The following is a 27,820-nucleotide window of genomic DNA, read 5'->3' as shown; positions in this document are numbered from 1 at the left end:
CTATTGTGACCTCCAACCCGCACCTGCTTTACAGTAGGTGCCTAATAAATATTCGCTGAATGGATGAATGAACCCCAAGACCGTAAGTGAAAAGAATTCAGGGGAACAGTGTCTTTTGTGCAGTACATAAGATAATACCCACCATGTAGGCCCCGACCATCTGTGAAAGTTGACCCCAAATCTGGTCATGTCTGAGGGGGGACATGGACAGCGGTGGGTGGGCTGCTTTGCCTCCCAGCCTTTTCTGAAGGGTATGAATGTTTTATTTCAGATACATGAGTCACAATTTCAAATACACTACTTTTTAAGGGGGGGGGGAGCCCAACCACCAGACTGCCTGAGACAGGGTTTCATCCGTCCAGCGGGGATAAAAAGAAAGGGAAGTTCTGGAACAGTCCTGGGTAACCAGGAAGAGGTGAGCACCCTGGTGAAAAGGCAGTTGTTGGAGGCCCTGAGGGTGGCAGGTGTCTGAGTGTGGGCTGAGGGAGATACTCCAGAGCCAGGCCTCTCCACACCGGCCGCGGGCATCTGTCCTAGGGCCACACTGCACCCTTCCCCACTCATCTCCCCGCAGTTTCACCAGCAGGGGCACGCGCACACGCAGGGGCGCGCGCGCGCGCGCACTGCGCACACAGGCAATCTTTCAAACTACTATCTCTCCAACTATCTCGCACACTAATTTGGCCTTGGCAGCCTCGCCCCTCGGACTGCACTGCTATCACCCTCTTATCTCCACCTTCCTGGCAGAAGGCTGAACCGGTCTCCAGGAAAAGCCCGGGGAGCCTCCGCTCTGCCCCACCCGCACCCACCTTTCACACCTGTAGAGCCCTGGGCCTCTGTGGACCTCTCGGGTGGGAGACACTGCCAAGCAGGGGAAAGTGAGTGCAAAGGATTTCGTCAGGTCAGAGTCCACTTTTAGGTTCAGACTCAAAACTCAAACCCTGCTCCTGGCCCCCCACCTCCACTCTGCCCCTTGCTCACCCAGCCCTGCTGGTTGTCTTTCTGATCCTCTCTCTTCACACAGGTTCTTTCCCATAGCAGGACCTTTGCTCTTACTGCTCGTCCCGCCCCAAACGCCCTCCCCAGTTCTTCCCAGAGCTGGCCTCAGTTCAAGCATCACCTCAGAGACGCTAATGTCATCTCACTCTCCCTCCTCTGTCACACGGGGCCCATCTGGTTCCCACAGCAAGCCCTGAGCGGTAGGCAAGATCATTAGCCCCATTTTAGAGAGAAGGAAACTGAGGCCCGGAGGTGAGATACCCCCAAGTCAAAGCGAGTGAGCCGCAGAAGGTACCTGGCCTAGGAGGCGAGGCTATTGTGATAACCCAGCTGGACACAAACAAGGTCTCTGTGCCGGTGGAGCTCACAGGTGAGTGAGGAAGACAGGAAGAGGCAACTCACCAGCCCCAAGGGATGCAGGGTGAGTCAGAGGAGTGAGATCCAAACCGACTCCAGGCTGAGGTCACAAGGATGGGCAGGTGAGAGGGGAAGGGAAGTGAGAGGGATATTCACGCAGCAGTGACCATCGACCACCCTGATTAAGCAGCCCAGGGGCAGATGAATGTTCCAGGATGTGAGAACAGTTCAGGAAGGCAGAGTCCCAGGACCCTGCCAGTACTTTTTAAAACCAAAAATAAAATTTAAGTGGAGTTTAGGGTATTATGATTTTTAAAAATATTTGTTTAGTATATGAATACTTTTTAAGACCTAGACACAAATCATTGCAGGGCACAAAGCTGGGAGGCCTGCCTAGCTCTGCCACCCAGGGTTGAGAGACCCTAGACAAGTCCCTTCCCCTCAACCACAACAGCCACCCAGGTCAGGAGCTAAACCTCCAAACCCACCTCAGAAACCCTCTGTGCACACGTGTATACACACACATCCACACACAACATCTATCCTGACTTCACCTTGCTGCTCTCACTGATCTTGGAGACAGGGTCTCCAGATAAAATACAGATGCCCAATTCAATTAGCATTTCAGATAAGCAACAAATACACTTTTAGTATAAGACTGAATGGGACAGACTTATTCTTTTGGGGGGATTGTTTTATTTTTTCAGTGTTCCAAGATTCATTGTTTATGCACCAACAGAATTTTTTTTTTTTTAAGATTTTATTTATTTGAGAGAGAGAGAGATCACAAGTAGGCAGAGAGGCAGGCAGAGATAGAGAGAGGGAAGCAGGTTCCCCGCTAAGCAGAGGTCCCGACGCGAGCCTCGATCTCAGGACCCTGAGATCATGACCCGAGCCGAAGGCAGAGGCTTTAACCCACTGAGCCACCCAGGCGCCCCCCAATAGAATTCTTTATCTGAAATTCAGAATTAATTGGGCTTCCTGTATTTTCATTTGCTAAATCTGGCAGCCCTACTTGGAGACCGGCTTTGAGGAACACGGCACAATCTCGAACCAGCCCCGTCATGTGCAATTAGGCTGCTTCTCAGGAACAATGGACCCACGAAAATCCCTGCATCGAGGACTCTGACCTTACCTACAGCTGTATCTGTAGGGTGTGTTCGGAAAAGTGACTCAGTCACTTCTCTGGCTGGATTCCTGGGGCCAGGCCACTGGGGCCTCTACACCTCACACAGGCTCCCTCTGTCTCCTCAGGAATGTGCTTTTCCCCCAGACTCTGCCTGCCTGTGTCTCCCTATTTTATGTCTATCTCAACCTCGCTCTATTTGACCCAGCCGCTCTGCATTATAAAACACTCAGAGAAGGTTGGAACATCTGGGTGGTGCAGTGGGGTAAAGACCCTGCCTTTGCTCAGGTCCTGGGATCGAGCCCCACACTGGGCTCTCTGCTTGGCAGGGAGCCAGCTTCTTCCTCTCTGCCTACTTGTGATCTCTGTCAAATAAATAAATAAATAACCTTTAAAAAAAAAATAAAACACTCAGAGAAGGAGGCAAAAATGTATTTGCAAGGATGCTCACTCTGGCACAGTCTAGAAAAGGCAAGGTGAAAACCACCTAAATGGACAAGGATTAAGAAAGCATGGCCCACCGTCACCAGGAGCACCTTGCAGCTGTTAAAGTAACAAGACACTGCCATGGGAAGATGTGGGTGCATACACCTTGGAGTGAAAACACATTACAGACAGCAAGTAGAACATTCGCCCATTTTAAGTTTCAAACAGAAACACGATGACTCAAAGACATGTAAGTATTCCACTACTGACTGGATGGGTTGTCTGGCTGTCTGTGAGGCCAGGTTTTGAATGGTTTGAATGGTTCTGACTTTCTTCTTTATATTTTTCTGCCCTATGTGTCTTCTGTTATTTTAACAGTAAGCACTGATTTTTAATACTGCATATTTGCTTTACGATTTTCAACACGGTGCCTATTTCCTGTCCTATCTACATATTTATACACAGACACCACATTTTTTGAGTGATGAGCTACCCGTGTCGTCTAAGAATAGAGACATCATGTCCTTTACTTGTAAATTCCTCTATGCATACCTTTTAAGAACAAGGATATCCCCCTTATTTAACTACTTAATTATCAAAATTGGAAATTTCTAACATCAATAAAATACCAGTCCTTTTATTCCACAGTCCATATTCCAATGTCAACAGTTGGCCCAGTAATGTTCTTTACGGTAACCCCCACCTATCAAGGCTCCAATCAAAATCATGCAACATGGCAACTAGCTGTCAGACCTCTGTAGGCTCTCTGACCTTGACAAGAGAAGTCCTGCCTGTTTTGTAGAAGGTCCCTCAATTTGGAGGAGTTGCCTGATGATTTCTTTTTTTTTTTTTTTTTAAGATTTTATTTATTTGACAGAGATCACAAGTAGGCAGAGAGGCAGGCAGAGAGAGAGAGAGAGGAGGAAGCAGGCTCCCCGCTGAGCAGAGAGCCCAATGTGGGGCTCGATCCCAGGACCCTGGGATCATGACTGGAGTTGAAGGCAGAGGCTTTAACCTGCTGAGCCACCCAGGCACCCCATGCCTGATGATTTCTTACAATTAACCTCAGGTTAAAAGTTTTTCTGCAGGGAACCTCAGAAGTGGTTCTGTGTCCTCAGTGCCTTCCACAAGGGACACACAGTTTGTCCCATTACCAATGAGACTACCTTTAATCACTCGGTCAAGCTGTCTGCTAGGTTTCTCCACTACAAAGTCACTAACTTCTCCTTTGTAGATAATTTGTGGTAATATCGTTTGAGACCAAACAGTTTAGATGATTTTATTTTTTTTCATATTTTATTTATTTGACAGAGACAGCAAGAGAGGGAACACAAGCAGGGGGAGTGGGAGACGGAGAAGCAGGCTTTCTGCTGAGTAGAGAACCCGATGGGGGGTGACCCCCGGGATCATGACCTGAGCCGAAGGCAGATGGTTAACAACTGAGAGACCCAGGTGCCCCTAGATGATTTTTAGATATCGCTAAAGTAGGTAGGTATAGGTATCACTAAAGTCTTATGACCTCTAGGGACTAAGCTCGTCCACCTGATTCTAAACATCACCTGAGTCACTGCCCCACCCAAGCAAGAAGTTTGTGGTAACACAAGCCTGCCTTACATTATGTAGAGATTTCCTAAATTAGCCTAAGGATGCGTTTTACCTGAGGTTCTTTCTAAAAGATACAGACTCCCAGGCCCCACCCACCGCCTACCAATCAGAATCTCCAAGGGAAGGGCCTGAGAATCTGTTTTATACCAAGTGACTCCCAGGTAATTCATGTCTTCAGGCCAAGTTTGGGAAACACCCCACTTCATAAGAGCATTTAGTCATCAAACAGTTGCAGCTGCTGCTCAGGAAACACTAGGCACTGGGTGGTCTCAGGAATGGATTAAAAACAGCAGTGGGGGCGCCTGGGTGGCTCAGTGGGTTAAGCCACTGCCTTCGGCTCAGGTCATGATCTCAGGGTCCTGGGATCGAGTCCCGAATCGGGCTCTCTGCTCAGCAGGGAGCCTGCTTCCTTCTCTCTCTCTCTGCCTGCCTCTCAGTGTACTTGTAATTTCTGTCAAGTAAATAAGTGGAATCTTTAAAAACAAAAAAAAACAGCAGTGACAGGGGTAGCTCATTTATTAGGCATTAAGCACTTACTTTGTTCCGGGCCTGTACTATAGCTTTATGTGATTAAACTAGGTTGCCAGAACTCTATGAGGAAGACATACCCCATTTTACTGATGATAAGGAAACCAGAGGTTAGAATAATCTGTCCAAGGTCGCAGAGCTAGCAGCACAGGTGCTGCACATTGTGCCTGAGACCACACGTCTGATCGTACCTCCGTGCTACAAGCTGCACCGCTGGATCCCTGCTTGAGCAAATTACTCATCCTCTGGGGCCTCCACTCCCTCATGTGGGTAATGAGAATGCTATCAGGGTCTCTCCTGAAGGGATGGTCAGGAGGATTCAATGAGATGGACTTTTCCGGAGTAACTTGAGTGCCTGGCTTTGATTCAAACCTTTCAGGTATTTGAGAATTAAATCAAAATTATTTGAGAGTAAGCACTGTGTCAGAAACCAGGGATGAGAAGGATTATCACCATCGTTATTCCTGTATTCACAGCGCCCCAGTGAGCCCCTGATGGGACGTCGGCAGACACTAAGGAAGGTCAGGTGATAAGGAGATTAATACAGGCAAGAAAGCATCCAGGGACAGGAGGGCCTGGGCAGATCAGGTTTCCACCAAGCAGCGGCCATCATATCTCGCCAGCCTGCCCGAGTCTCGCCCACTCTGCCCAACAAGGCTCTGCTCCTGCGCTTCCAGTTTGAGGGCCAGCCTCCCTGTGGACCACGGACCCGGTCCCTGGCACTAGGAGACACGGCCCCCTTCAGGCTCTCCCCTACCGCCGCATAGGGCCCTACTTCTGGGCGACAGAAAGGAAGTACTACTCTAAAAGAGCTCCCTTTCAGCTCCATTTCAATGCTAGGAATATTTATTGAAGGTACTTGGGGCCAAGTATGCAGGACAGAAGCACACAAAAATGGGCACAGTCCTTGCCTTCAAGAGCTTAAATTCTTAATATGAGAGCACAAATAACTGCTCAAATAATAATTTAATGAGAAGGTATGCGTTGCCTAGCACATAGTAGATGTTCAGAACATTTACTGTGCTAATATACATTGAATAGGTTTTACAGACTTAACCAATAAAAATACACACCATCCAGGAAACCTGGGTGGTTCCCTTGGCTGAACATCTGCTCTTGGCTAAGGTCATGATCTCAGGATCCTGGGATAGAGCCCCATGTCTAGTTCTTTGCTCAGTAGGAAGTCTGCTTCTCACTCTCCCTCTGCGCCCTCCCTCCCTCTCTCAAATAAATAAGATCTTAAAAATTGAAAACACAACGCCCAGTTAAATGTGAATTCCAAACAAACAACAAATAACTTCCCAGCATGAATATTCCTGGCTTTCATCTCCTGACTTGATCAGATTGTACTTCGTGAATATGCGATACATATACTAAAAAGTTATTTGTTGTTCCCTTGAAATTAACATGTACCTGGGAGTCCTGTATTTTACCCACATATTGAGCAATAGGGTCACAGAGGTAAATAAGACAAGAAGCTTAACCTTATGGCATAGTAGGGGTATTTATACAACAGCTTAATACATATCCTCATTAGCACCAGTAGTTTCTGTAGGAACATGAGACATGAAATTCTGATCGACACATCCAAACTGCAATTGGGAGCAGAGGCAGCAGGGGAAGTGAGGGGGGGAGAGGGTGCAGCAGCACTGAATATTCCAGAGGGATGGTGGGAGACACGAGACACACCTGAGGTGCAGAAAGGCTCATAAATGATCAGAGCCCAGTGAGTGAGCCTGTTGGGAGCTGAAGCTGGAGAGGCAGACGGGGGCGCAGAGCACGGGGAGGCCTGGAGGTCATGTTCAGGTGTTGGGACTGGATGTGAGGGTAGCTGAAGCCTTTGAAGGGTTTTAAAGCTATGATCCTTCTGGCCATTTGAGGCAAGATGCACTGAATGTTGGCTAGAGAACACTGGAGAGGCCAGAAGGAAAGCTGTGGCAGTAATTCAGGTGAGATCATGGTGGGTGTTTAGATGCTAGTGGCAGTGGGCTCATGAGAAAACCCAAGTGCATTCGTTCCCTGGGAGTAAACTCAGCACAATTTTGTGGGGGGACTAAGGAGTTAAAGATGATACTCAGGCTAACTCTGGAGCCACTGGAGGGATGGTGTCCTCACCTCCTGTAAGGTGGTGGGAGGAGGAGGACCTAGAGCAGGGTGTGATAGTAAGAGGGCGGAGGAGCAGTCAGTCTGGGCCATGCAGAACTGAAGATGCCCTTCAGTCACGCGGTGGACAGTCCCACGCGGAAGCTGGCTCTGTGGGCCTGGAGCTCGAGAGAGCTGCCTGCCCTAGAGCTATGTATGGGTCTGCGTCCATCAGCACGCAGACAGCAAGGGAAGCCAAGGGAAGAGTGGTGAATGGGGGAGGGAGTTTGCCCGGGGACAGGGTGTGAGGGGAGATGGAGTCTGGGGCAGAGTCTGAAAAATTCCAATAGCTAAGAGGTGGGAACCAACTGCCAAGGAAAAGGAACACAGCAAAGAAACAGGAAGAGAAACCGGATGGTGTCCCAACAGAAAAGCCAGCAGAAGCAAATGCTTCTAAAAGGAGGGAGGCGTCAAGGGCACTAAACAGGCTGAAGATGTTCACGGAAGACTAACGTGTCTGCTGGAGTTAGTGACAGGCCCTCTCTTTGGTGAGGGGCAGGGTGCGAAGCATACGTGGGAGCAGTTCAGGGATAAAATTGGCAAGTAAGAGAAACTGAAGCAGTGGGTGAGGACAACCAGTTCAAGATGTCTGGGCATGAAGGGGGAGAGATATGGGCCCCTAGTTAGATGGTAGAGGAAACCCAGTCATGTTCAAATGCTGTTTGGGAGAAAAGCCCGTAGTAGGAGATACTCAAGTCACAGAAGAGTGAAGGAGAACGCCCAGGTGGAGAAAGGAGAAAGGTCTAGATGATGCTGGAAGCCCATGCATTCTGCCTTCTAGTTCCTTTATAAAGAAAGAATATTTACTATTTACTAAATCGCTACCATCTATTAATCCCTTACCACGAACACTTAATCCGTTTATAATTCTACATTGGATTAATGCGTGAATCCCCAGTGCCTAGCACAGTGCTACGTGCACATTCCACATATGTGTGAGTATGAGGAAATCCTCCCTGTCCAATAGGAAATTTAAGAAAAATATTTTCGGCCAAATTGAACATGAGAGCTTTCACCACTGCAAATGAAACACACAAATGCCTGATTCTTCCTTACTTATGTATCTACACCACATGCAGAGACAGTTTGTCTAGTCATACATTTTAAGGACTCCCCTGATCCACACCCATCTCTGCACCGAAACAGGGAATGTCCTGACTAGTATTTTATTCAACAACATGCTGGGCACATCCTGGCATTGCTTGACAGCTGGCACGTTCTCGGTGTGCAACGAGAGAACCTGGAAGTCTTAGCCCCAGGCCAAAGCACCCTCGCCCCAAATATCCCTGATTCCCCCACAACTGCCACTGGGGGAGTTCTCCCTCCAATTCATAAAGATACTCTGCCCACCAAATCGTCTAGGCTCCAAACCGTGGAATTGGTCTTGACCCCTCACTTGCTTTCACACCTCCCTTCTACAAACACCTTCAGACAACCTCACCGCTGCTCTGTCAGCCACCTTCCTCATCTCCCTGCACTCCTGTGGCCACCACCTCCCCAGTCTTTGCTTCTGCATTCCCTGGTATGGTCCCTTCTCCACATGCAGCCAGCAGATTCCTCTTTAAACCCAAGCTGGGTCTTGTCACTCATTACCAGCAACGCTCCCATCTCAGCTACAGAAAAGCCCCAGATCTGCCCTCCACAGCCCCTTGCTGACACGCTGCCTCACAACGGCTCCCTTGCTGCAGTGGCCCAGTGTCTCACACTGACCAGCTCCCACCTTAGAGCCTCTGAACTGACTCCCTCCAGGAACGCTCTTCCCCCACCTGGTCAACAGGCTTGTCCCGTATCTCATTCAGATCTCAGTTCAAACGTCACTTTCCTGACCTGTCTTGGATGACAAGGGATTTCAAAGGACAGCCACGGTGTGTAATGTCAACCTGGAGGAAAGACAGGCACAAATGGTGACTTCCTGATGTGCAACCAGAGTGCAGGACTTTACTGGAACTTAACCAAAGGTGGTGGAAGTATGAAGGCGGGGGTAAGAGGACGCATGGATCACTGGCTTGAGTACTTACCGGTACCCTCCGCAGCGAGAGGGAATGACGCAGGAGAGGCATGGAGGGAGGAAACTGGAGATGCTGAGCTCAGTTTTGGCCACAGTAAATCTAAGATTCCTACGGGACTGCGATTGGAAGGGCTACGCCCAAGGAGGCAGCTCTGGTAGCCAAGGGCCACAGAAGTACACACTAGGCCGCAGGCGCCGCGCCAGGCTTCTGCTGCTTCTTGAATCCCTGTATCCTCAAGAGGCAGCTATTCCTGGAAATGCATGACTAGATAAAAGCAATACTTCTACGTCTGTTTTAAATACACGTAATGAAAAGTAAGTAGAGGGGCGCCTGGGTGGCTCAGTGGCTTAAGCCACTGCCTTTGGCTCAGGTCATGATCCCAGAGTCCTGGGATCGAGTCCCACATCGGGCTCTCTGCTCAGCGGGGAGCCTGCTTCCTCCTCTCTCTCTCTGCCTGCCTCTCTGCCTACTTGTGATCTCTCTCTGTCAAATAAATAAATAAATTCTTAAAAAAAAAAGAAAAGTAAGTAGACACCTGAGTTGATCATTTGTAATAATAAAAGTTCTAACGTCCAATTTGGCCAAAAAAACCTTTATAATTTCCTTCCTGACAAAAATGATTGACTTTCTATATTCAGGCATATAAGCCACTGACTAAGCACCTTTATGTGCCAGCACAGTGCAGGGCACACATTCATCAGTTGTGTAATTATAAACTGTAAGGATGAAGAAATGGTAGCAATTTAATATACAGTAAATATCTCCTCCTTTATAAAGACACTAGAAGCCAGAAACTTATTCCCATTTCATGGTAGGGAAACAGGTTCAGAAAGAGAAAGTATGGGCGCCTGGGTGGCTCAGTGGGTTAAGCCGCTGCCTTCAGCTCAGGTCATGATCTCAGAGTCCTGGTATCGAGTCTCTGCTGAGCAGAGAGCATGCTTCCCTCTCTCTCTCTCTCTGCCTGCCTCTCCATCTACTTGTGATTTCTCTCTGTCAAATAAATAAATAAAATCTTAAAAAAAAAAAAAAGAAAGAAAGAGAAAGTATTTGCCCGAAGTCCCACAGCCAGAGGCAGAACGGAAAACGTGAGCATGCCATGACCTCAGATATTAATGCACGAGACCCTTTACTACACCGCAGGGCTGCTGCCAAGTCATCAGAATGGAGCCAAAGCCACATGTCTAAATAAAGCCTTGCTTCAAGGAGCATGGTCATTTCTCACCTCATCGGCGCTCCCAGCCATGAGACGGGAGGGTTGTGTTTAATTTCCAAAGACGACAAACTTGGTGAGCCCCAGCCGGTGAAGCGCTGGAGCTAAAATCGGAGCCAGATGGGACTTGTGACGGACAAGCACTTCCCCTCAGAGCAACAATCTTCCAGAGCCTCCGCAGGCCCAGACTTCAGCAAAAGGTGGTTAATGAAAGCAGGAATTATAGCTTGCCAATTGGATAAATTAGGAAATTTATTTATATTTCACCATTTAAAAGCCAGAACATTAACAAATTTCACTTTCTGGAAAGTCATCTTATTAGAAATACATGAAGTGCACTTAATACAAGGAAATCAGTTTCTTGGTACCACCAGTGAAATGGACACACTCTCATCCATTCCCTCAAATGACAGCTTTGTCAAATTTCCCTCCAAACTTAGACCTCTCACTTCAGGGAGGTCAGAGTGAACTTTTTCCAGAAATGACAGCGAAGACACAGACCTTAACATTTGAGCCCTCCCAAACAATATCACTTTAGAAAACATTTCTTTGCCCCCAAAGGGCCCTGTCTTTGCTGGGAACAAGGCATTTGCAGCCCCTACTGGCAGAGGGAGAGGCCCACCACAGCAGTACACACAGGCCCAAAGCACGTGGTCACTTGCAACCTCAGCTACTGATCAGAATAACTTTCCGTGCTCAGCGTAGAGGGGTCTGACACAAAAAAGTGAACCTAAAGCCACAGGCCTTTTGGTCAATCAAAGGTTCTGTTCCTACAGATTAGACTGACAGCTCGTAGCCCTGTATTTATTAATCTTCGTGAAACATGGTGAACTTCACGTTTCTTGAGCTATTAACAAAGCAAGCTTCCATTAGACAGTTTCCATCAACAAGTGCTCAGAGGAGACGTGTTTGGCTTCTGAACAGTGTGTCTTGTCAAAAAGAGACAGCAGACTGGGATACTAGATTTCCTATAACCTCTGCTTTAGAAGGCAGGTTTTCACACACTGATTTACACGCAGAAACCAGTTTCATAAGGAAGCCAGTTGTGATAGAAAAGCAATACTCAGTTTAATCTAAGTTACCAAATAAAAGATAAAATAACTATAATATCCACTGGAGCCCCTAAACGTCTTCCTTCTTATTCATCTGAGGACTCCTTCTCATGCTTCGAGGACAAAAATGTAAGCAGGCTCCCAAAGAGAGAGGTAAACATGACTCAGTCAATTGAAAACACAGCATTAGTCTGAAAATAAGAACCAAAAAGCTACGGCCCTCACACTGCTCTTAGTTGACCCTCCTCCCCGCTTATGGATAATTGGAGTTTAACTTTCCTAACCTAGAAATACTTATTGTCACTAAAAATGTATGGTTACACCTTATCCTAAAAAGGCACCATGCAGGCATTTAAGACTGAACCAGTTAATTCTAAGGGTGTGCAGGAGTGGTGGGAAAATATCACTAATCAAAACTTCCAGCATCAGATCATGCTAAACCCAGAACATTCACCCTAATAGGCCTTCTGAAACGCTTCCCAAGAGGTAAAACTCCAGCTTTTGGCAACGAACAAGAATTCCCAGAGGACAGAAGGAGCTCTGTCGGCAACTGGACATACACACACCTCAGGGACAAGGAGAGGAGATGCTGGTCTCATTTGTGCTATTCATGACCCAGGGAAGGTCCTGGCTGGCTCAGAGGACCTGGGAGACGAACTCTAGATGGGAGGAACACGTGTGAAACAAGGACAGGTGGAGAAGCTGGATTCTCCTCCGGAAGAGGAAGCAGAAGCTCCAGGAAGAAGCTGAGGAGCAGTCAGAGACTGGACATGTGACAGAATGAACAGGAGGGGAGACCCCAAAGGAAAGGACGGCTCTGACCTGGAGACCTCTTTTCCTGTCAGAAGGGACCCTATGCTAACACCAGAGCTCACAGGTCCGTTGTACATTTAAGGTGTATGAGTCACATGTTCCACGCCTCACACACAATGGAAGCTCTGGAACAGGAGACGGCCAGTGGAGACTGCTCACTGATCGATGATGGAACGCTGCAACACCTGATTCATCATGTCCTCTTCGTCAACATCGTAATCCTGTGGGCCAAACACAGACACGCGGCTTCAGCACTGGTTACAGCTGCAAAGACTCACGTTCAGTAGGAGAAGCAGTGCAGCCCGGGGACGTTGGGCTCTAGACGTGACCGACCCGGGACCGAGCCCGGCTCCAGGGTGCAATGCTGGCCACAAAACTGCAGGCAAACTGCTCTCTTGATCTCTCGTGCCTCTGCTGCCCCAGCCTGATGAAAATCCTGATGGCTTCCTCAGACAGGGACTATGAGGACCAGAGGGCACGTGTATGGAGTGGGGCACAGGCCAAGTACTCAAAGGGGAGTACTAGAGTCAAATTTGCCTTTTTGATTCAATGAGGCCAAATTATCTACTTGGGTAGAACTTAGGAACCTTATTCCTCTTCACAGCACTCACAAAAAGGACAGTTATTTTGAAGTCTGAACCTCAGACACTCTCTTAGACTGAGAATAAATATTTTGTGACAACTTAGGAAAGAGTCACACTTTCATTCTCAGGTTCTGAAATACAGCCGTTAAGACTGAATACTACTCTAAGACCTCACGACATTTATCTGTAAACAAACTGGCCATTTACTTTGAAAAACAGGTGGCCAAATTCACCCATTACTATTATGCCAAGACAACAGTGGGTCCCTTCAAAGCCGCTTAGCTCTTGGGAAAGGATACAAGCTGGATGAACACCTTTGGTGAGTGGATGTGTTTTGTTTGACCTCAAGCCCTTTAAAAAAAAATATGTGATACTTCCTACGACATTCTGCCTTCCTGGTTTGCTGGGGCAGGTGGAGGAGACAGGCAGTACTAACCCTCTACCTCTACACGCTAACGATCAGCTGGACCGGACGGGCTGGATACCGAACAGCGTGCGAATCCTCACGAGGACCACTGCCATTATGGGCCTGGTCCCCCTGAGCATCTGACCTTTGGGATCCTAAGCCAGGTTCCCTAACAGGTGAAAAACTACACATATCAAAAAGAAGTAGGAAACATTTTTGGGGAAAAACCGAGGGAGCAAGCTTTCACTATGTGTCACTGCAGATGACTGGCCAATTCACCTTCTTCAACACCACACAACAAAGGCTCTGGCCACTCACCGGGTTCACGGGGACAGAGCACACGGCTGCTGTTCCAGGGAGCCCATCACACCCGTGACAAAACCCAACAATGGGACCCACAGTTCTCCAGGTAAGAGAAGGGAGATCCTTGCGCTGGTCCCCCAGGGGAAGGATCAGGGCCTGGGCTCCAGACTCACCACGAAAGTGTCGTAAGAAAACTGGTGCCGGCGCTGGATGTGCTCTATGAAGTTGGCGCTGCGGTAGTTGGGGTCCCCCCAGGGCATTGAGGCACATATCGGGCAAACCTTTCAACAAAGAAGCACAGTCAGGCACCTGACATTTGAGCTCAGCCCTCTGTGGCCTGTATCTGGCCTCCTTTCCCCCAGGACAGCTTTCCTGACACATGGGGTTAGGGCCTGGCCACTCCTTCGTATGCATGTTTGTATCCCAGAGAACAGTCAGCCTCCTCCTCGGGTCATATGACAGCTGAGAATGCATAAAGGCTTTAGGCACGACACCACTCTTTTCTGACCCCCTACTGTGACCAGGCCATGTGTCAGCCCAGCCACGGCCTAGACTCTGGCCCTCTGACCCAGCAGACAAAATGATCCAAAAGCACAAAGAAAACCCAGGAAACGACAAACCATATCTTGAGAAGTAAAACACAGCCTTCTGTGCTATTTTTACAAAGTCAAAGCTTAGAAGAGAGGGTTGAGGCTGAAAAGCCCTCATGTAAGAAGTCAATGTGGGCTTTGAAAACAGGGAGGTATCTGTTAGGACAAAGAGAACATGAAAGGGTGCTCTGGCAGACAGGCAGCGGCACAGAGGAGAGGCCAGGGGGCAGCAGGATAGGCCAACAGCCAGGTGATCAGTCTGCTTAGAACATAAAATTCAGATACGGACAGAGAGGAGTTGGGCCTGGGGAAGCAGCAGGCCTAAGTGGTCGGCTTGGAAATGGAACCCCACTGTTTACAAGGAAGACGGGGTGACAAAAGGGGCTGGCAAGAGATCAGTCCGAAACAGTGGAAGACTCCTTTGTGGAAGGAGTTGGGCTGGAAGTTGCAGCTATGGGGCTAGAAGGTGGGTCAGGTCCAGAGACTAAGCAGGAGATGGCTTCCAATGGGAAAGGCTGAAACATTAACAGGTAAGGAGTCTATAGATGGAAAGGAGACAGAACAGAGGGCCAACAGCTGGTGGAAAGAGAGGCTTCAACAGAGACAAAAGAACCAGAGGGATTTCAGAAAGCCGAAAGAGGGGGAAAAAGAGAAAAGCAGGTTGCAGTACCAGAAACCACAAAGTACTCTAGCACTATCAAGTTTATGAGTGCACTTAACCCTTAACCAAATTAACCCAGATCTAAGGCAGTATTTTATAAACACAGGCAAAGATGTGTTAAAAATTTATGTCTGGGGGCACCTGGGTGGCTCAGTGTAGTTAAGCCTTTGCCTTTGGCTCAGGTCATGCTCCCAGGGTCCTGGGACTGAGTACCACATCGGGCTCTCTGCTCAGCTGGGAGCCTGCTTCCACCTCTCTCTCTGCCTGCCTCTGCCCACTTGTGATCTATGCCAGTCAAATAAATAAATAAAATCTTAAAAAAAAAAAAATGTATGTCTGCACTGTAAAACTTAGCGTGCAATAGAACTTCTAACCTACAGAAAAGCAGGTAATACTTTGATGACCCATCCCTTATCCCCAACACCTAGATTTTAGTTTGGCACACTTATTTGACAAAAAACGAGGTATTCGAAAGAAACACGCGCTATCGCACCCGGGTTCCAGTACTGGCTCTGCAGCTAACCAGCTCTACAACACAGTCAAGCCACTTGCCTTGGACAGCACACAAACTTCTTTGTTTATTCCCTTCTAAAAACTATGGGGCAGGATGGTGGTAGGAAATGAATTCCAGTCTCAACACTTTACTTCACATCCGTTATCATTCTTATAATTACCAAAACAGTTAAGATTGTCTGGCAAACTTTAACAGAAAATGTGCAAAGGGGACAGGTGGGTAGTGTTTGTGTGTCTCTTCACACTTGCTTTTGAGTGATCAGTCATTAAGAATCACAACTAAAGGGGCGCCTGGGTGGCTCAATGGGTTAAAGCCTCTGCCTTCGGCTCAGGTCATGATCTCAGGGTCCTGGGATCAAGCCCCACATTGGGCTCTGTGTTCAGCAGGGAGCCTGCTTCCTCCTCTCTCTTTGCCTGCCTCTCTGCCTACTTGTGACCTGTCAAATAAATACAATCTTTTTAAAAAAAAGAATCACAACTAAAACATCTTTTTTTTTTTTTTAAGTATTGTTTCACCTTTTTTTTTTTTTAAGATTTTATTTATTTATTTGACAAACAAAGATCACAAATAGGCAGAGAGGCAGGCAGAGAGAGAGAGAGGAGGAAATAGGCTCCCTGCCGAGCAGAAAGCCTGACTCGGGGCTTGATCCCAGGACCTGGGATCATGACCTGAGCCGAAGGTAGAGGCTTTAACCCCCTGAGCCACCCAGGCACCCCACAACTAAAACATCTTGAAGGAAGAGCTGAAACCCTGGCTTCAGGTATTTTTCACAGAACATAACTCTTATCTTGCCTACTGTGGGCAAAGAATGTGCACTGCAAAGCTACTCTGGCATCACAGAGAAACAGCAGGTTCGACGCCCATTTCAGGTTGCCATCTGCCTACAGAAATTTCCAAAGTCATCTATGTAATAAAGATATAAATGTCAGAAAGACAAATATTAGCATCAAGTGGTGAGGCTGTTTATTTTTGAGAACAATCAATTCTCTGTGCGTGATCTCTCATGAGAGGCTGGCAGGTCACCATAGTGTGGAGTTTCAGTTTTAGATCAGGTTTACCTCTATTAAATAAAAATGGCAAATGGCAACATAATGCATTTACTATATCCAAACAGAATAAAATGCAAGAATGTAAAGAAATACTGGGAACTAATGCTATCGAAGGGAGCCGGAAAACTAGGGGGAATGGGCTAGAGAGACACTTTTTACCATGAATGGACTACACACAAAGAAAATGTATTTTAAAAATTGTGAAGATGAGGTGGTGATGTCTGGTGGCTCAGTCAGTCAAGTGTCTGTCTGCATTTGGCTCAGGTCATGATCCCAGGGTCCTGGGATCAAGCCCTCTCCCTCTCCCTCTGCAGCTCCCCCTGCTTGTGCATCCACTCTGTGTCAAATAAATAAATAAAATCTTAAGAAGAAAAAATATGCAAAGAGGTGACAGAAAGCAAGGACTCAATTAAGTCAGCTGGGACCACAGAGAACATGACTCAGCAGGGGTGGAGGCTGAATCTGGAGGGGAGAAAAAAACGGGTTCAAAGAGCAGCAGCTGGAAAACAACAAGCTTGAGGGAAAAGATCAACTGAACATTATCTAGGGAGAGAACAGATCGAGTATTCCTCTCACCAAGGAGCCAAGGAAGATGGGCATGTCTGCAGGAAAACAAGTCAGGCGTGGGTAGATAGCGAAGCTGAGGTAAGACAAGACACAGGGCAGGGTAAGCTGCAGGAGCAGGTACTCTTACTTTGGGCTGGGCCCTCTGCTCAGTCCTCTGTGTGAGCCTGAGGACCCCAGCAGAGCCAGGCTTGGAAAGGAGCCTTTTCCTCAACACAAAAAGGAATGTTAAGGACAAAGAATAAGGGTTGCAAATTCAAGTGCTCACAGGGACCAGACTAGTAAGGCACATGAGAAAGGAGGACAGATGTAAGCCCAGACCATCTAGAGGGGCAGCAACTACTCTAGGCCAGTTGGCTCTTGCCAGAACCTCCAGTTTCTCAAATGCAGAGTATCAAGACAGAGAATCTTCTGGTTTTTAAAGGTTAAAAGGGAAGGTAAAATGTGTATAGTCCAGACATATCCCATAGACTGCCAGTCTGTGACCTCAGGGCTAGATCAGAGAGTTCCTGAGACAGAAGGAGGAAGAGAGAAGAAAGGAATTCGCACCTGATACTCTGAACTCAGTTAAAAGCAGGATTCAGTGTTACCTGGAAAAGATGCGGACGGTTCATGCCAGGAACTTAATGCAAACAGAGTCCCCAGAACAGTTACCAGAGAGCATGTGTGCCTAGCAGCAACAGGGCCTGGCTGAAAATGACTTACAATGACCGAGCCTGCCAGGTTCCCTAGTGAGGAGTGTTGGGAAAAGCAGACAAGAGGGAATTTATCTGTCAAATCTGTCACAGCACAACAGTAAGAACTCAGGGAGCCCCATGTAAAAAGTGGCTGTACTAACTGGAATGTGACCTGGTAAGACTAGAGAAGACCTAATGTATTCTCAAAAAGGTCAGGTGTATCTTAACATTTGCAAAACAAACAAACAAACAAAAAGAATGCCAACAGGCTTAATCCTATTCACAAAAGCTCATGCACATTCTAAAGTCCATGCATCACATTTTAAGGCAAGGGAGCTGAAGTGTGACCAAAGAACTAAGTATACAGTTCAGGAGAACAGTCTGAGATAAATGGAAAACTGAAAAAAACTATGGTGGAGGCTGTATCAAGACCTAGCTTGAACCACCTCAGTGGTTCAGTGGGTTGAACCTCTACCTTCGGCTCAGGTCATGATCTTAGGGTCCTAGGATCGAACCCTGCCTGGGGCTCTATGCTCAGAAGGGAGCCTGCTTTCCCCACCCCTGCCCACCCCTCTGCCTACTTGTGATTTCTCTGTCAAATAAATAAATAAAATCTTAAAAAAAAAAAAAAAAAAAAAGACCTAGTCTGTCAATGACATTAAGAGGCAAGGGGGCACCTGGCTGGCTCAGTCAGTGGAGTGCGTGACTCAATCTCGGAATTGTGAGTTCAAGCTCCACATTGGGCACAAAGCTTACTTGGGGGGAAAAAAGAGGAAGGGGTAATCCTGCTGACATGGACCACATCCAAACATTAAAACAAAACAGAACTACATGCCAGTCTGCGATCAGTCACAAGACTGATAAGCACTTTCCTAACAATTTCATACACATTCTGTTTCTCCACAACTACAAACTACTCTCAAATGGAAAATGGTAGCTTTCCAGAGGACAAACCTCACAGACACCAAGGGATCCAAGGTAACATTACCAACCACAGGGCCAACAGACACCACGTGACCCTTGATGTGGCACCCGGAGGACACATGGCTTATGGAATGATGAGAAAACAAACACAAACTGAAGGACATCTTACAAAACAACTGGCTTGTCCTCTTTAAAAATGTCAAGGTAATGCAAGGTGAAGAAAAGCTGAGCACTAGAGTCATGACAGCTACACGAAGCACAAAGATCCAGGATTTGGGGGCAGAATAATACTGCTATGAAGGACATTACAATTATTAAAATTTCAGGGTATTCCTTTTTTTTTTTTTTTTTTTTTTTAAAGTAATCTCTATGGCCAACATGGGGCTTGAACTCACAACCCTGAGAACAGGGGTCACCGAGACTGAGCCAGCCAGGCGCCTCTACAACTGTTAATATTTAAACATGAATTCGCTATTAAATTGTGTCAATGTTACATTTCCTGAGTGTGACAAACACAAAAATGTGATTTTGTAAGAAAATGTTATTGTTCTTAGGAAATAACACGCTGAAGTGAGTAGGACCAAAAAGTCATGGTTATCTTTAACTTATTACTTAATGGTTAGCAAAATATATGTACGTACAGAGTATCATTAAGCAAACAGGGTAAAATGTTATTAATCCGTGAATCTAGGTGAAGGGCACACGCGTTCACTGTACTAATCCTGTCCATTTTTCTGTAAGTTTGACTTTTTTTTATAAAAAGGAAAACAACAAAACCTAGTTCCTCTTACCACAGATTTGGTATCCGTGCTATGGGATAACTTGCAGTGTTCCACTAGTCCTTCTTGATCAAAGTTCTTCTCAGGACAGTAAGGGCAAGGAAATGTGTAACGGTTTGGGACATTCCTGGAAGATGAAAGGCAGGAAAAAAAAAAACTTCTCTGTGAGTACTTTTCCACACTTTATCCACTGTACCCTCCAAAAAAGGAGCAACATTCAGTGTGCTTTGACAGGGATTCTGACAATTACTTCAGAATCAGGTCAAGTGTTGAAAGTAACAGCAGAGCTAATAAATGAAGTGAGCTCGGAACCCTCCACACCCCACCCCCAAAACAAAAACTGACATCAGGTGTAGCCAGGTTAGCAATTATACCTCCACTTTCTCAAACTCCTACAACTAAACCCTTGATCATGCCAAGTGTTCACTGTCCTCATAGCAACAGCTAACCTCTGCCTAAGGGAGTGTTTTAAGTCATTTACCTTGGCTGAAGGGAGGCATCCTTGGTGGTGGCCTTCACACCTTCCATGATGTAATTCTGGTATTTGGAACAGGTAGCCACATGGGCCCGGATCTTGGATAGTAAAAACTTGGACAGGAAGAATCAGAGCCCATAAGTTAGTCAGGGCCAACAGAGTCCCAAAGCAAGATCAAGATGAAAACCAGACCAGTACCACCTTGGCAAACAATCTCACCAGACTCCTGGCTATGCTTACAGGGGCTGAAAGCACATTTGTTGCAGGGTATTCGTTAATACCAAGGCTGATGCCTGACTTGCCCAACCCAGGACAACTGCCTCCACTCAAAGTAACTCTTCTAGAAGTTTGCTTTTATTCAAGGTATGCTCTCTGCTCACATACTGCAAACCCAGGGAAGATTTCAGTTTTCCACATAGTGTTTAAACTAGTCTCCTCACAGCAAGCCAAGAACCACTTTCATTATACGCAGCAGTAAAAGTAATCATTTAAGTAAAAGAGATAAAGACCAGCAATTTTAGTTAAAGTACAGAATGCCAGATACTGATAAATGATCTTAAAAAAAAAAAAAAAAAAAACACCCAAATCTGAGTTTTATTTCTCTTATAAAATCTAGTCTTTGCAAGATGGAAAGAGAAAGAAAACCTAGAGGAGAATGCTTCATCGCAGGTGTTCTAAAAGGAAAGAAAAAGCAGAAGGAATGAAGAGGAGAGATAAAGGGAAGATAAGATAAACATTTCTGGAGGTTTAGGACACTTGGAAATGCAATACAATCACTAATCTTTAAAAATGGAGAAAAATCAAAAGTATACAGAAAAAAAAACAAAAAACCCATCATGTATGCATAAAGTAACGGGTAATTTCATTTTAATATCCTGAGTTTCAAAATTAAAGGAAACGACAAGAAAAAAAGCAAGCTTTGTTATGTGAGCTCTGGCTTACCGTAATGCTCCTGTCTTACCTCCAGCTAAAGAACTTGAGCTCCCAATTAAAAGGGATGGGAAATAGTCCTATTCAGAATGATAACCACTTTGTACCTATAGTGCTAAATCACTCTGAAAGGAAGTAAATAAGGAATATCCATTCACGGCCATCCATACTATTGTGGTTAAAGAAATGAATCTGGCATGTCTAGCAAGTGAAGTTTCATTAAGTGAAAAAGTTTCTTAAAAAGTGAGAAAAAGGACAAAGGGTGTTAGAGAGGAGAAGGGAGTTGGGGTAAATTGGAAGGGGAGGTGAATCATGAGAGACTATGGACTCTGAAAAACAATCTGAGGGGTTTGAAGTGGCGGGGGGCTGGGAGGCTGAGGTACCAGGCGGTGGGTATTAGAGAGGGCACGGATTGCATGGAGCACTGGGTGTGGTGAAAAAATAATGAATACTGTTTTTCTGAAAATAAATAAATCAATTTAATAATAAATAAATAAATAAAAAGTGAGAAAAAGTTCTAGAATTATATAGTATGCTCCTATTTTGTGAAATTCCTACACAGGTGTTTGTAAAAACCTTACGTGTTATTTGTCAAAGCGCAGAAAATGTTTTGCCCTTCTAAATTAAATCACTTTTCAAGAGGTAATCTCTGGAGTAAGGAGCAAACCTACATTATTCTTTGTTTGTACAGTCCAAAATAAACAAAATCATGATTTCAAAACCTATAAGGCTATATCTCTTAGGAAATAAAACAGTAGTATTTCTCCTTTATATAGATGGTGAAATACATACATTTGATTCTAATACGATTATACAAAAGAGCATGGATGCATTTCAAATGTTAAGTATTGCTCTTACAATCACGTAATTTCATAATGACCTTTATGTCATGATCTCTCCCTATCAAGTACTAAAAAACTTCAAGTATCTTTTATGTCCATAATGATACAGATTGTAACATCTCCCCTTAAACTCACAACAGCAGGAAGCTTTTCTGAGATGCTGATTTCATTTTATATTTTAAAAAATTAAGAAATAGCATCCTAAAAAATAAAACAAAACAAAACAAAACAAAAAGAAATGGCATCCTACCATTATACCCATAATGCTTTGGGGAAGTGGCTCTTTTATAGGGGAAGAAACTGGGATAAGTCACTCCTATGGTTTTCAAAGCTACAATATATAATACACTAAACGAACTCTTAAAAAAACAAAGTAAAACCAATATGGTCACTAAAATAAAACAGCACAGCCATTGCCACTGATAACCAGCATGCACGCGTGCTGTTAGTCACCTAGTCAAGCTCTAACTTCAGAAACAACGTGGCAACAGCTCTGCGTTTTACCCCCTCTTGTCACAAAAAGACACTGACTCTTCCATTTTACTTCCACATACATTTTTACGGCAGCCATGGCAAGAAGTCTCTGTGCTCTCAATCTGCCGCTCGAGCTCCGTAGCTCGGACGCCAGGGGCCAGAGCGCTGCGACACACCCCACAGACAGGCTTCTTCGGCTTCAGACATTCCTGCAGGCATGCAGAGCAAAAGCTAGAACAAGACACACAGAGAACCAGCGTCATGCATTGTGGAGACAAGACAACAAAAATGGATCAACTTTTTAAAAGACATCAATGAATAATGGATTATAAAAACATATTGCTCCCTCTTTCTGATTCAGATACTAAGTCCTCCCAGGCCAGAAAGGGGTAGGAGGGGAAGTGTCCTGCCAAAAACACACAGGTCCACCAACAGAAACAAACACAAACTGTCAAAGACACACAGTGAAAGGTGTTGTGGCACAGTCTTCATAACACTGGCCACTGAGGGATCTTGGTGGGGTTTCCTGAACCTCAGCTTCTCCTCTATGAAATGGGGATGGTGGTAGCCACCTCTGGGATTACTGGGATGGAATACATGCAGCAGAGCCTCAGTCCAGGGTCAAGCACCACAAACAGGAGGCGCTATCCTTAGAGGTGAAGGCAAAACTCTATGATAAGACAAAGACAAGACCACCTCGCTGTGACCCAAGAAGGACAGCGCTGATATGTCTTCAGAGGCAGCGTTCACGAAAGAGCTTTAAAAGAGCTCGGCTGGCAGAGGTAAATAAGAATATTCCAGGCACTTAGACTTAAAAATTCATGAGGCATGTAAGGAAATAAAAGTCTAACCCCTTTCCTCAAAAACAGTAGGAACCCAGATGTTTAAAGATATCAACAAGGCCAAGTCCAAGTTTTAGAAAAATAGCTGAGGTTATCATGGATGAGAGTTGTTGGTTTTCCTTTTTTTTTTTTTTTTTTTTTAATTAGGTGAGAAAAGACAGGAGGCATGAAGTAGAAACCAAGCAGATGGCTAAGGCAAGGAATTCTAATGGCCTAAAGCCACAGAGAATTAACTCAGGAAATGATTCAGAGTGGAGTCAGTAGGACTTGGGAACTCACTGAATTTGGAGAAGGAAAGTCAAAGAAGGCCAAGTTTCTATCCTGAACTATGCAGGGAGTGATGCTGAGCGGTGGTGTACACAGTGAGAGAGGATAACACGGCATGAAAACAGCCTGGCTACATAACCAACAGGTTTAAGATAACAAAACCCACCAGGAAGAACTCAGGAAAGCTAACCTGCGCACTGACAAATTTTTACTGTTTCTAAGGATTTTCTTCCTTTTTGTCATAAAACTAGATGTTAACACTGCCACACAAAACAAACCAGTCTGGGATAGGATGAGTCTAGTGATTCACCACTGAAAGCACAGTGGAGAAGTAAACAAAATCCGTGTCTTCTTGATGCTTATATTCCAAAGTGGAGAAAGACACAAATGTTCATTCTGACAGCGATTAAAGACAGGAAGGAAATCAAATGAGCAGAGATCAGCTGAGGTGGATGATACTGAGCTTCTTTAAGGAGGCGATATTTGAGCTAAGACCTAAAACTAGGAGGAGACAGACAGTCACCCAGACCTGCACACAAAGAGTTCCACAAAGAGACTATATATGAAGTACAAAGGGAGTTCTAAAAAGCAGAAAGGACCAGGATGGGTAGACCACCAGGAGAGGGCAAGTGGTTAGGTTGGAGAGGCAGAACGGGCCTTGCAGGCACCAATTATTGTAACTCTTCTCAAAGGCAGATCACAAGAGGAACCCAAGACAGCAGAGGTCCCAGAGAAACCAAGCCCAGCTGGTAGAAAAAAGCAGCTTCATGCCTTTAAGCACACACCAGGCTACAGCTCGCTGACCAAACGTTCACAGCCACTTTGTGCCTGAGTCATGCCCACCATGCAAGCCTGCTTTTAAACAGTCCCTGAGTCTTGGGCTTGCTTTTCGTTTCTCTTTCCTTTTTCACAGGTCTTGATCTAGTTCAGCCTTCTCTTGGGCTTCCAGCCACCTGCCCTTCTCCAGCTATATTCCACTTAATTGGAGGGACATAGTCATTCAGGGCCTGAAATAAAGTTTTATAAAAACTCAATGCCCCACCCAGCAAAAGCTACAATGATGCTGGTTTCTAAGCATGAAAGTTAGCAAAAATCTGCCAATAACTAGGCTGAGCAAAAAAGCACTTGGCTGGAACTAAAGGGGACTTGTACTGCCCTCACAGAGGTGCACCCATCTGTCTTTCATCAGCACGAACTGATGAACACATGGAACCAGGATGGTGAGTACCGAAAAGAGCCAAGAAACCCAGTACTGCCCCTTGACCTCTGACCTAGGAAAGGTTCATGTGGCTCAAGGAAATCTCAACTTCTGCTGCTCTTCCATCGGTAAACTGTGCCGGGTCAAGCCTCTTTATAAATATTAATTGTGAATGAAATCCAATGAATTAATCCAAAATCAGGTAAGAGTAGTGAGCGCTGAACCAAGGAAAAGATGATTCAATGAGAACACTATCTAGCCTCCACCACCAATTTCTTATGTCATCCATCCCTTCATTACCTGATCACTCCCAAACACACCAGTTTGATCCCTATAATACCCTCCCACTGCATACTGAATTTTCACAATAGTTTTAACACTTGTTAGCCTAATTTATCATCAATTCACTGGATTGTAAACTTTGAGGGCAGAATCACCTTGTTTCTTACTATGCCCCAAGAACCTGGCACATGGTGGGCATACAAATATTTTGGTATGTTGAATGTAAAACTGGAAGATGGAAACTCAGACACTGTGCCAGGCACTGGGGATACAGAAAGGGGCAACACAGATACGGTCACTGCCCTCATGATCCCTAAGTTTGGCTCTCCACAAGGAAGAAGGGGAGGAAGGAAGTGCCGGGAGTGAAGCAAGGAAGTAATTTAAAAAGGAATGATGATAAGGGAAGTTAAACTGGGACGTGAAGTCCCGAAAGGATTTGGGGTAGCTGACAGGGGAAGTGCAGATGGGGCAGGAAGCGTTCCAGGCTAACTGAACCGCAAGTGGGAACAGCCTAAAGCTAGAAAGAACTTAGAGTACCTGAAGAAGCAAAAAGCAGTCAGTATGGCTGGGGAGCCCTTACCAGGTGCCAAATTATTTTCTGTGCTGGCAAGGAAACACCTGCGGTTCATCTGGGAAGAGTCAGACAATGGTGAGTCTGCCCTACCTGAGCCTCAGTCCCCTCACCTGCAAAATGGCTGTCAACCCCCTTCCCCTGCAGTACTGCTGGAGGAGTAAAAATACCTGTGGCCCAGCAGAAGCCTGTTGTGTCTACTCTCCAACAAAGATGTTCTAAAACCATTGCCAAGATAATGCCCAAGATAAGCACTGCGGGAGGCCACTGAGGAAAAGCCAACACTCAGCAGCAAGAAGTAGCCACATTTTCTACAGTTCTTTCAGCTTAGGTGTTTTTATGTCTGATGGAGCAAGGCTAAGATTCAAATCCTGCAACCTCAAGGCACGTAGCCCAGCCCAAAGTCTGTACTGGTCACTTTCACACCCCTCTCCTGTAGCGTCACAACCAATGCATCAGCAACATGCAGGCCCTGGAGGCTCAATTTCAAACAAAATGCAGCAAAGCCCGTACACAGGTAGGAATACTAAAAAGAGCTATCTGCAACTCCCAACCCCTTTCACAGTTAATGGCAGACCGGTGAAATCTATTATCAAGACTTCCCTTTTGTTCTTTTAGTCTAGTTCAGCGTTTTTCCAACTTCAGTGCACATTCGAATTACTTGGTAGAGCTGGATACACGACGCCATAGGCGTACCATACGTAGGAGCAATGCACAGATTATTCAAGAGAAACCGTGGCTGTCCACGGTCCAAAGTCCGACTTTAAGTAAACTCTACGCCCAACGTGGGGCTCGAACTGACGACCCCACGATCACAAGTCACACGCTCTACCGAATGAGCCGGCCGGGAGCCCCACCAAGGGCCCACCTCAGACCCTACCTAATCCCCAGCACGGTGCGACTCCACTATCACGGGTAAGGAGCCTGACAGAAGCCTGGAACACAGCAGGCGCTCAACAAACCGCAGAATACTTGGAAGTGAGAAGAGCGCCCCGCCGACTTCCACCGACCTTCAGGAGCCCCGGAGGGCCCGGGGAAAAGAACCCTCTAGCCCGGTCCTAGCGCTTCCGCCCCAGACACCCCGCCGCACCCCTCCTAATCAGGCTGCCCCGCGACCGGACCCCGGCTCGCCCCTTACACGTGACCGCAGGGCACTTGCACCGGCTTCTCGTACACCTCTAAACACACGGGACACGTAAAGCGGCCCAGCGGGTCGGCCTCCGCTGCGGGCCCAGCCAGCTGCGCACCACCCTCACGGTCCTGCTGTTGCGCCGCCATCTTCCTGCCGCGCCGAGCGGCGCAACGGCGGCCGAGAAGGAGGAGCCCAGGGGGGCGGGGCGAGGTACCGGGCTAGCGCGCGCGCTTGGGGCGGGGCTTGCGGCCAGCCGGGGCGGGGCAAAGGCGGGACCCTGGGCGGTGAGGGGCGCTCGGGGCGTGGCTTGTGGAAAGGGCGCGTGGATGGGATGGGACTTGTGAGTGGGCCACGCCTCCTGTCCCAGTCTCCTCTCCTCCTCCCTTGCCTCCCCGAACTGACGGGAGGAGGGCGAAGCCGCGGGAAATCTGGAAAACACGGTAGTCAGATCCAGACACCTGCAGAACTGGAGCAGGCTCTGTGTTTCAGCCACTGTTTCCTCAATTTATTTTTTTATTTTTTTTTTATTTTTTTTAAAATTTTTTTTTTAATTTATTTATTTATCAGAGAGAGAGAGCGAGCACAGGCAGACAGAATGGCAGGCAGAGGCAGAGGGAAGAAGCAGGCTCCCTGCGGAGCAAGGAGCCCGATGTGGGACTCGATCCCAAGACGCCGGGATCATGACCTGAGCCGAAGGCAGCTGCCCAACCAACTGAGCCACCCAGGCGTCCCATATTTTTTTTTTTTTTTAAAGATTTTATTTATTTATTTGACAGAGAGAAATCACAAGTACACTGAGAGGCAGACAGAGAGAGAGAGAAGGAAGCAGGCTCCCTGCTGAGCAGAGAGCCCGATGCGGGACTCGATCCCAGGACCCTGAGATCATGACCTGAGCCGAAGGCAGCGGCTCAACCCACTGAGCCACCCAGGCGCCCCTGTTTCCTCAATTTAAATCATTACATTTACTTAATATTTCATCCCAAATCGACTTGCCTTTGGTTTAAACTCAGGCAAATATATTTCGTTAAAAAAAATTGGGGTTTTTTAGGCAAACAAATTTTAAAGGGAGATATATTACTCCCTGAGCTACGAATAGAAAATAATCATTTCTAAGAGCAATGTAAAAATACAGTGGAAACAAGACAGCATTATTAATTCATGCCGGTTACTCTTGACACTGAAAAGGGAGATCAGCCGTTAGGAGAGGTGTTGAAGACAGGCTATGGGCACGAAGCCCCAGTAAACCAGTAAGGAAAGCAGAAGTGGGAGTCACCATGCTTTACTGCTGTGTTCACTCGCCTCCTGGCCATGGGGCCCAACTACAGCTCTGTAGAGAATGGGAAGCTGATAGTCCAAACTTCAGTCTCACAAGAAGGCCCCCAGCCTGGAGCACAGATGTTTTGAATGCCAACTGTCTCCACTTGGTACTGCACCAACTAGGCTCTTGTGGACAGCACATTTAAGGAAAGATACATCTTGTTCAAAGGCA

General features: G+C 46.5%; 1 protein-coding gene and 1 long non-coding RNA gene across 2 annotated transcripts; one reads left to right on the top strand and one right to left on the bottom strand.

Annotated features, from left to right (window-relative positions):
- The first annotated feature begins 5,006 nt into the window (after positions 1–5,006).
- On the top strand, positions 5,007–11,327 carry LOC309871656. Its single transcript, XR_014315407.1, has 2 exons — positions 5,007–10,044; positions 10,250–11,327. It is a non-coding gene; the product is annotated as an uncharacterized lncRNA (long non-coding RNA).
- On the bottom strand, positions 10,637–26,533 carry RNF114 (ring finger protein 114). Its single transcript, XM_082744897.1, has 6 exons — positions 26,338–26,533; positions 22,120–22,270; positions 19,800–19,906; positions 19,331–19,445; positions 13,734–13,841; positions 10,637–12,488 (listed from the first exon to the last, which is right to left on the bottom strand). Exons 1-6 carry the CDS (start codon positions 26,475–26,477, stop codon positions 12,423–12,425), a joined length of 687 nt encoding a protein of 228 aa, XP_082601023.1. The 5' UTR covers positions 26,478–26,533; the 3' UTR covers positions 10,637–12,422.
- Between the last annotated feature and the right edge of the window lie 1,287 nt (positions 26,534–27,820).

Source organism: Mustela nivalis (genome assembly GCF_964662115.1).
Source record: "Mustela nivalis genome assembly, chromosome: 8".
Classification (NCBI taxonomy): Eukaryota; Metazoa; Chordata; class Mammalia; order Carnivora; family Mustelidae; genus Mustela; species Mustela nivalis.
The sequence above is the reverse complement of the archived record's forward strand: the minus strand, read 5'-3'. Positions and strand labels throughout refer to the sequence as shown.

Excerpts from the sequence above, each read along its gene's own strand:
- RNF114 (XM_082744897.1), bottom strand. The coding sequence starts at position 26,477 with ATGGCGGCGCAACAGCAGGACCGTGAGGGTGGTGCGCAGCTGGCTGGG. Across the intron at positions 19,446-19,799 it reads GATGCCTCCCTTCAGCCAAG|GAATGTCCCAAACCGTTACA; the intron begins GTAAATGACTTA and ends TTCATCTTCCAG. Across the intron at positions 13,842-19,330 it reads GCACGGATACCAAATCTGTG|GTTTGCCCGATATGTGCCTC; the intron begins GTAAGAGGAACT and ends CTTTGTTGAAAG.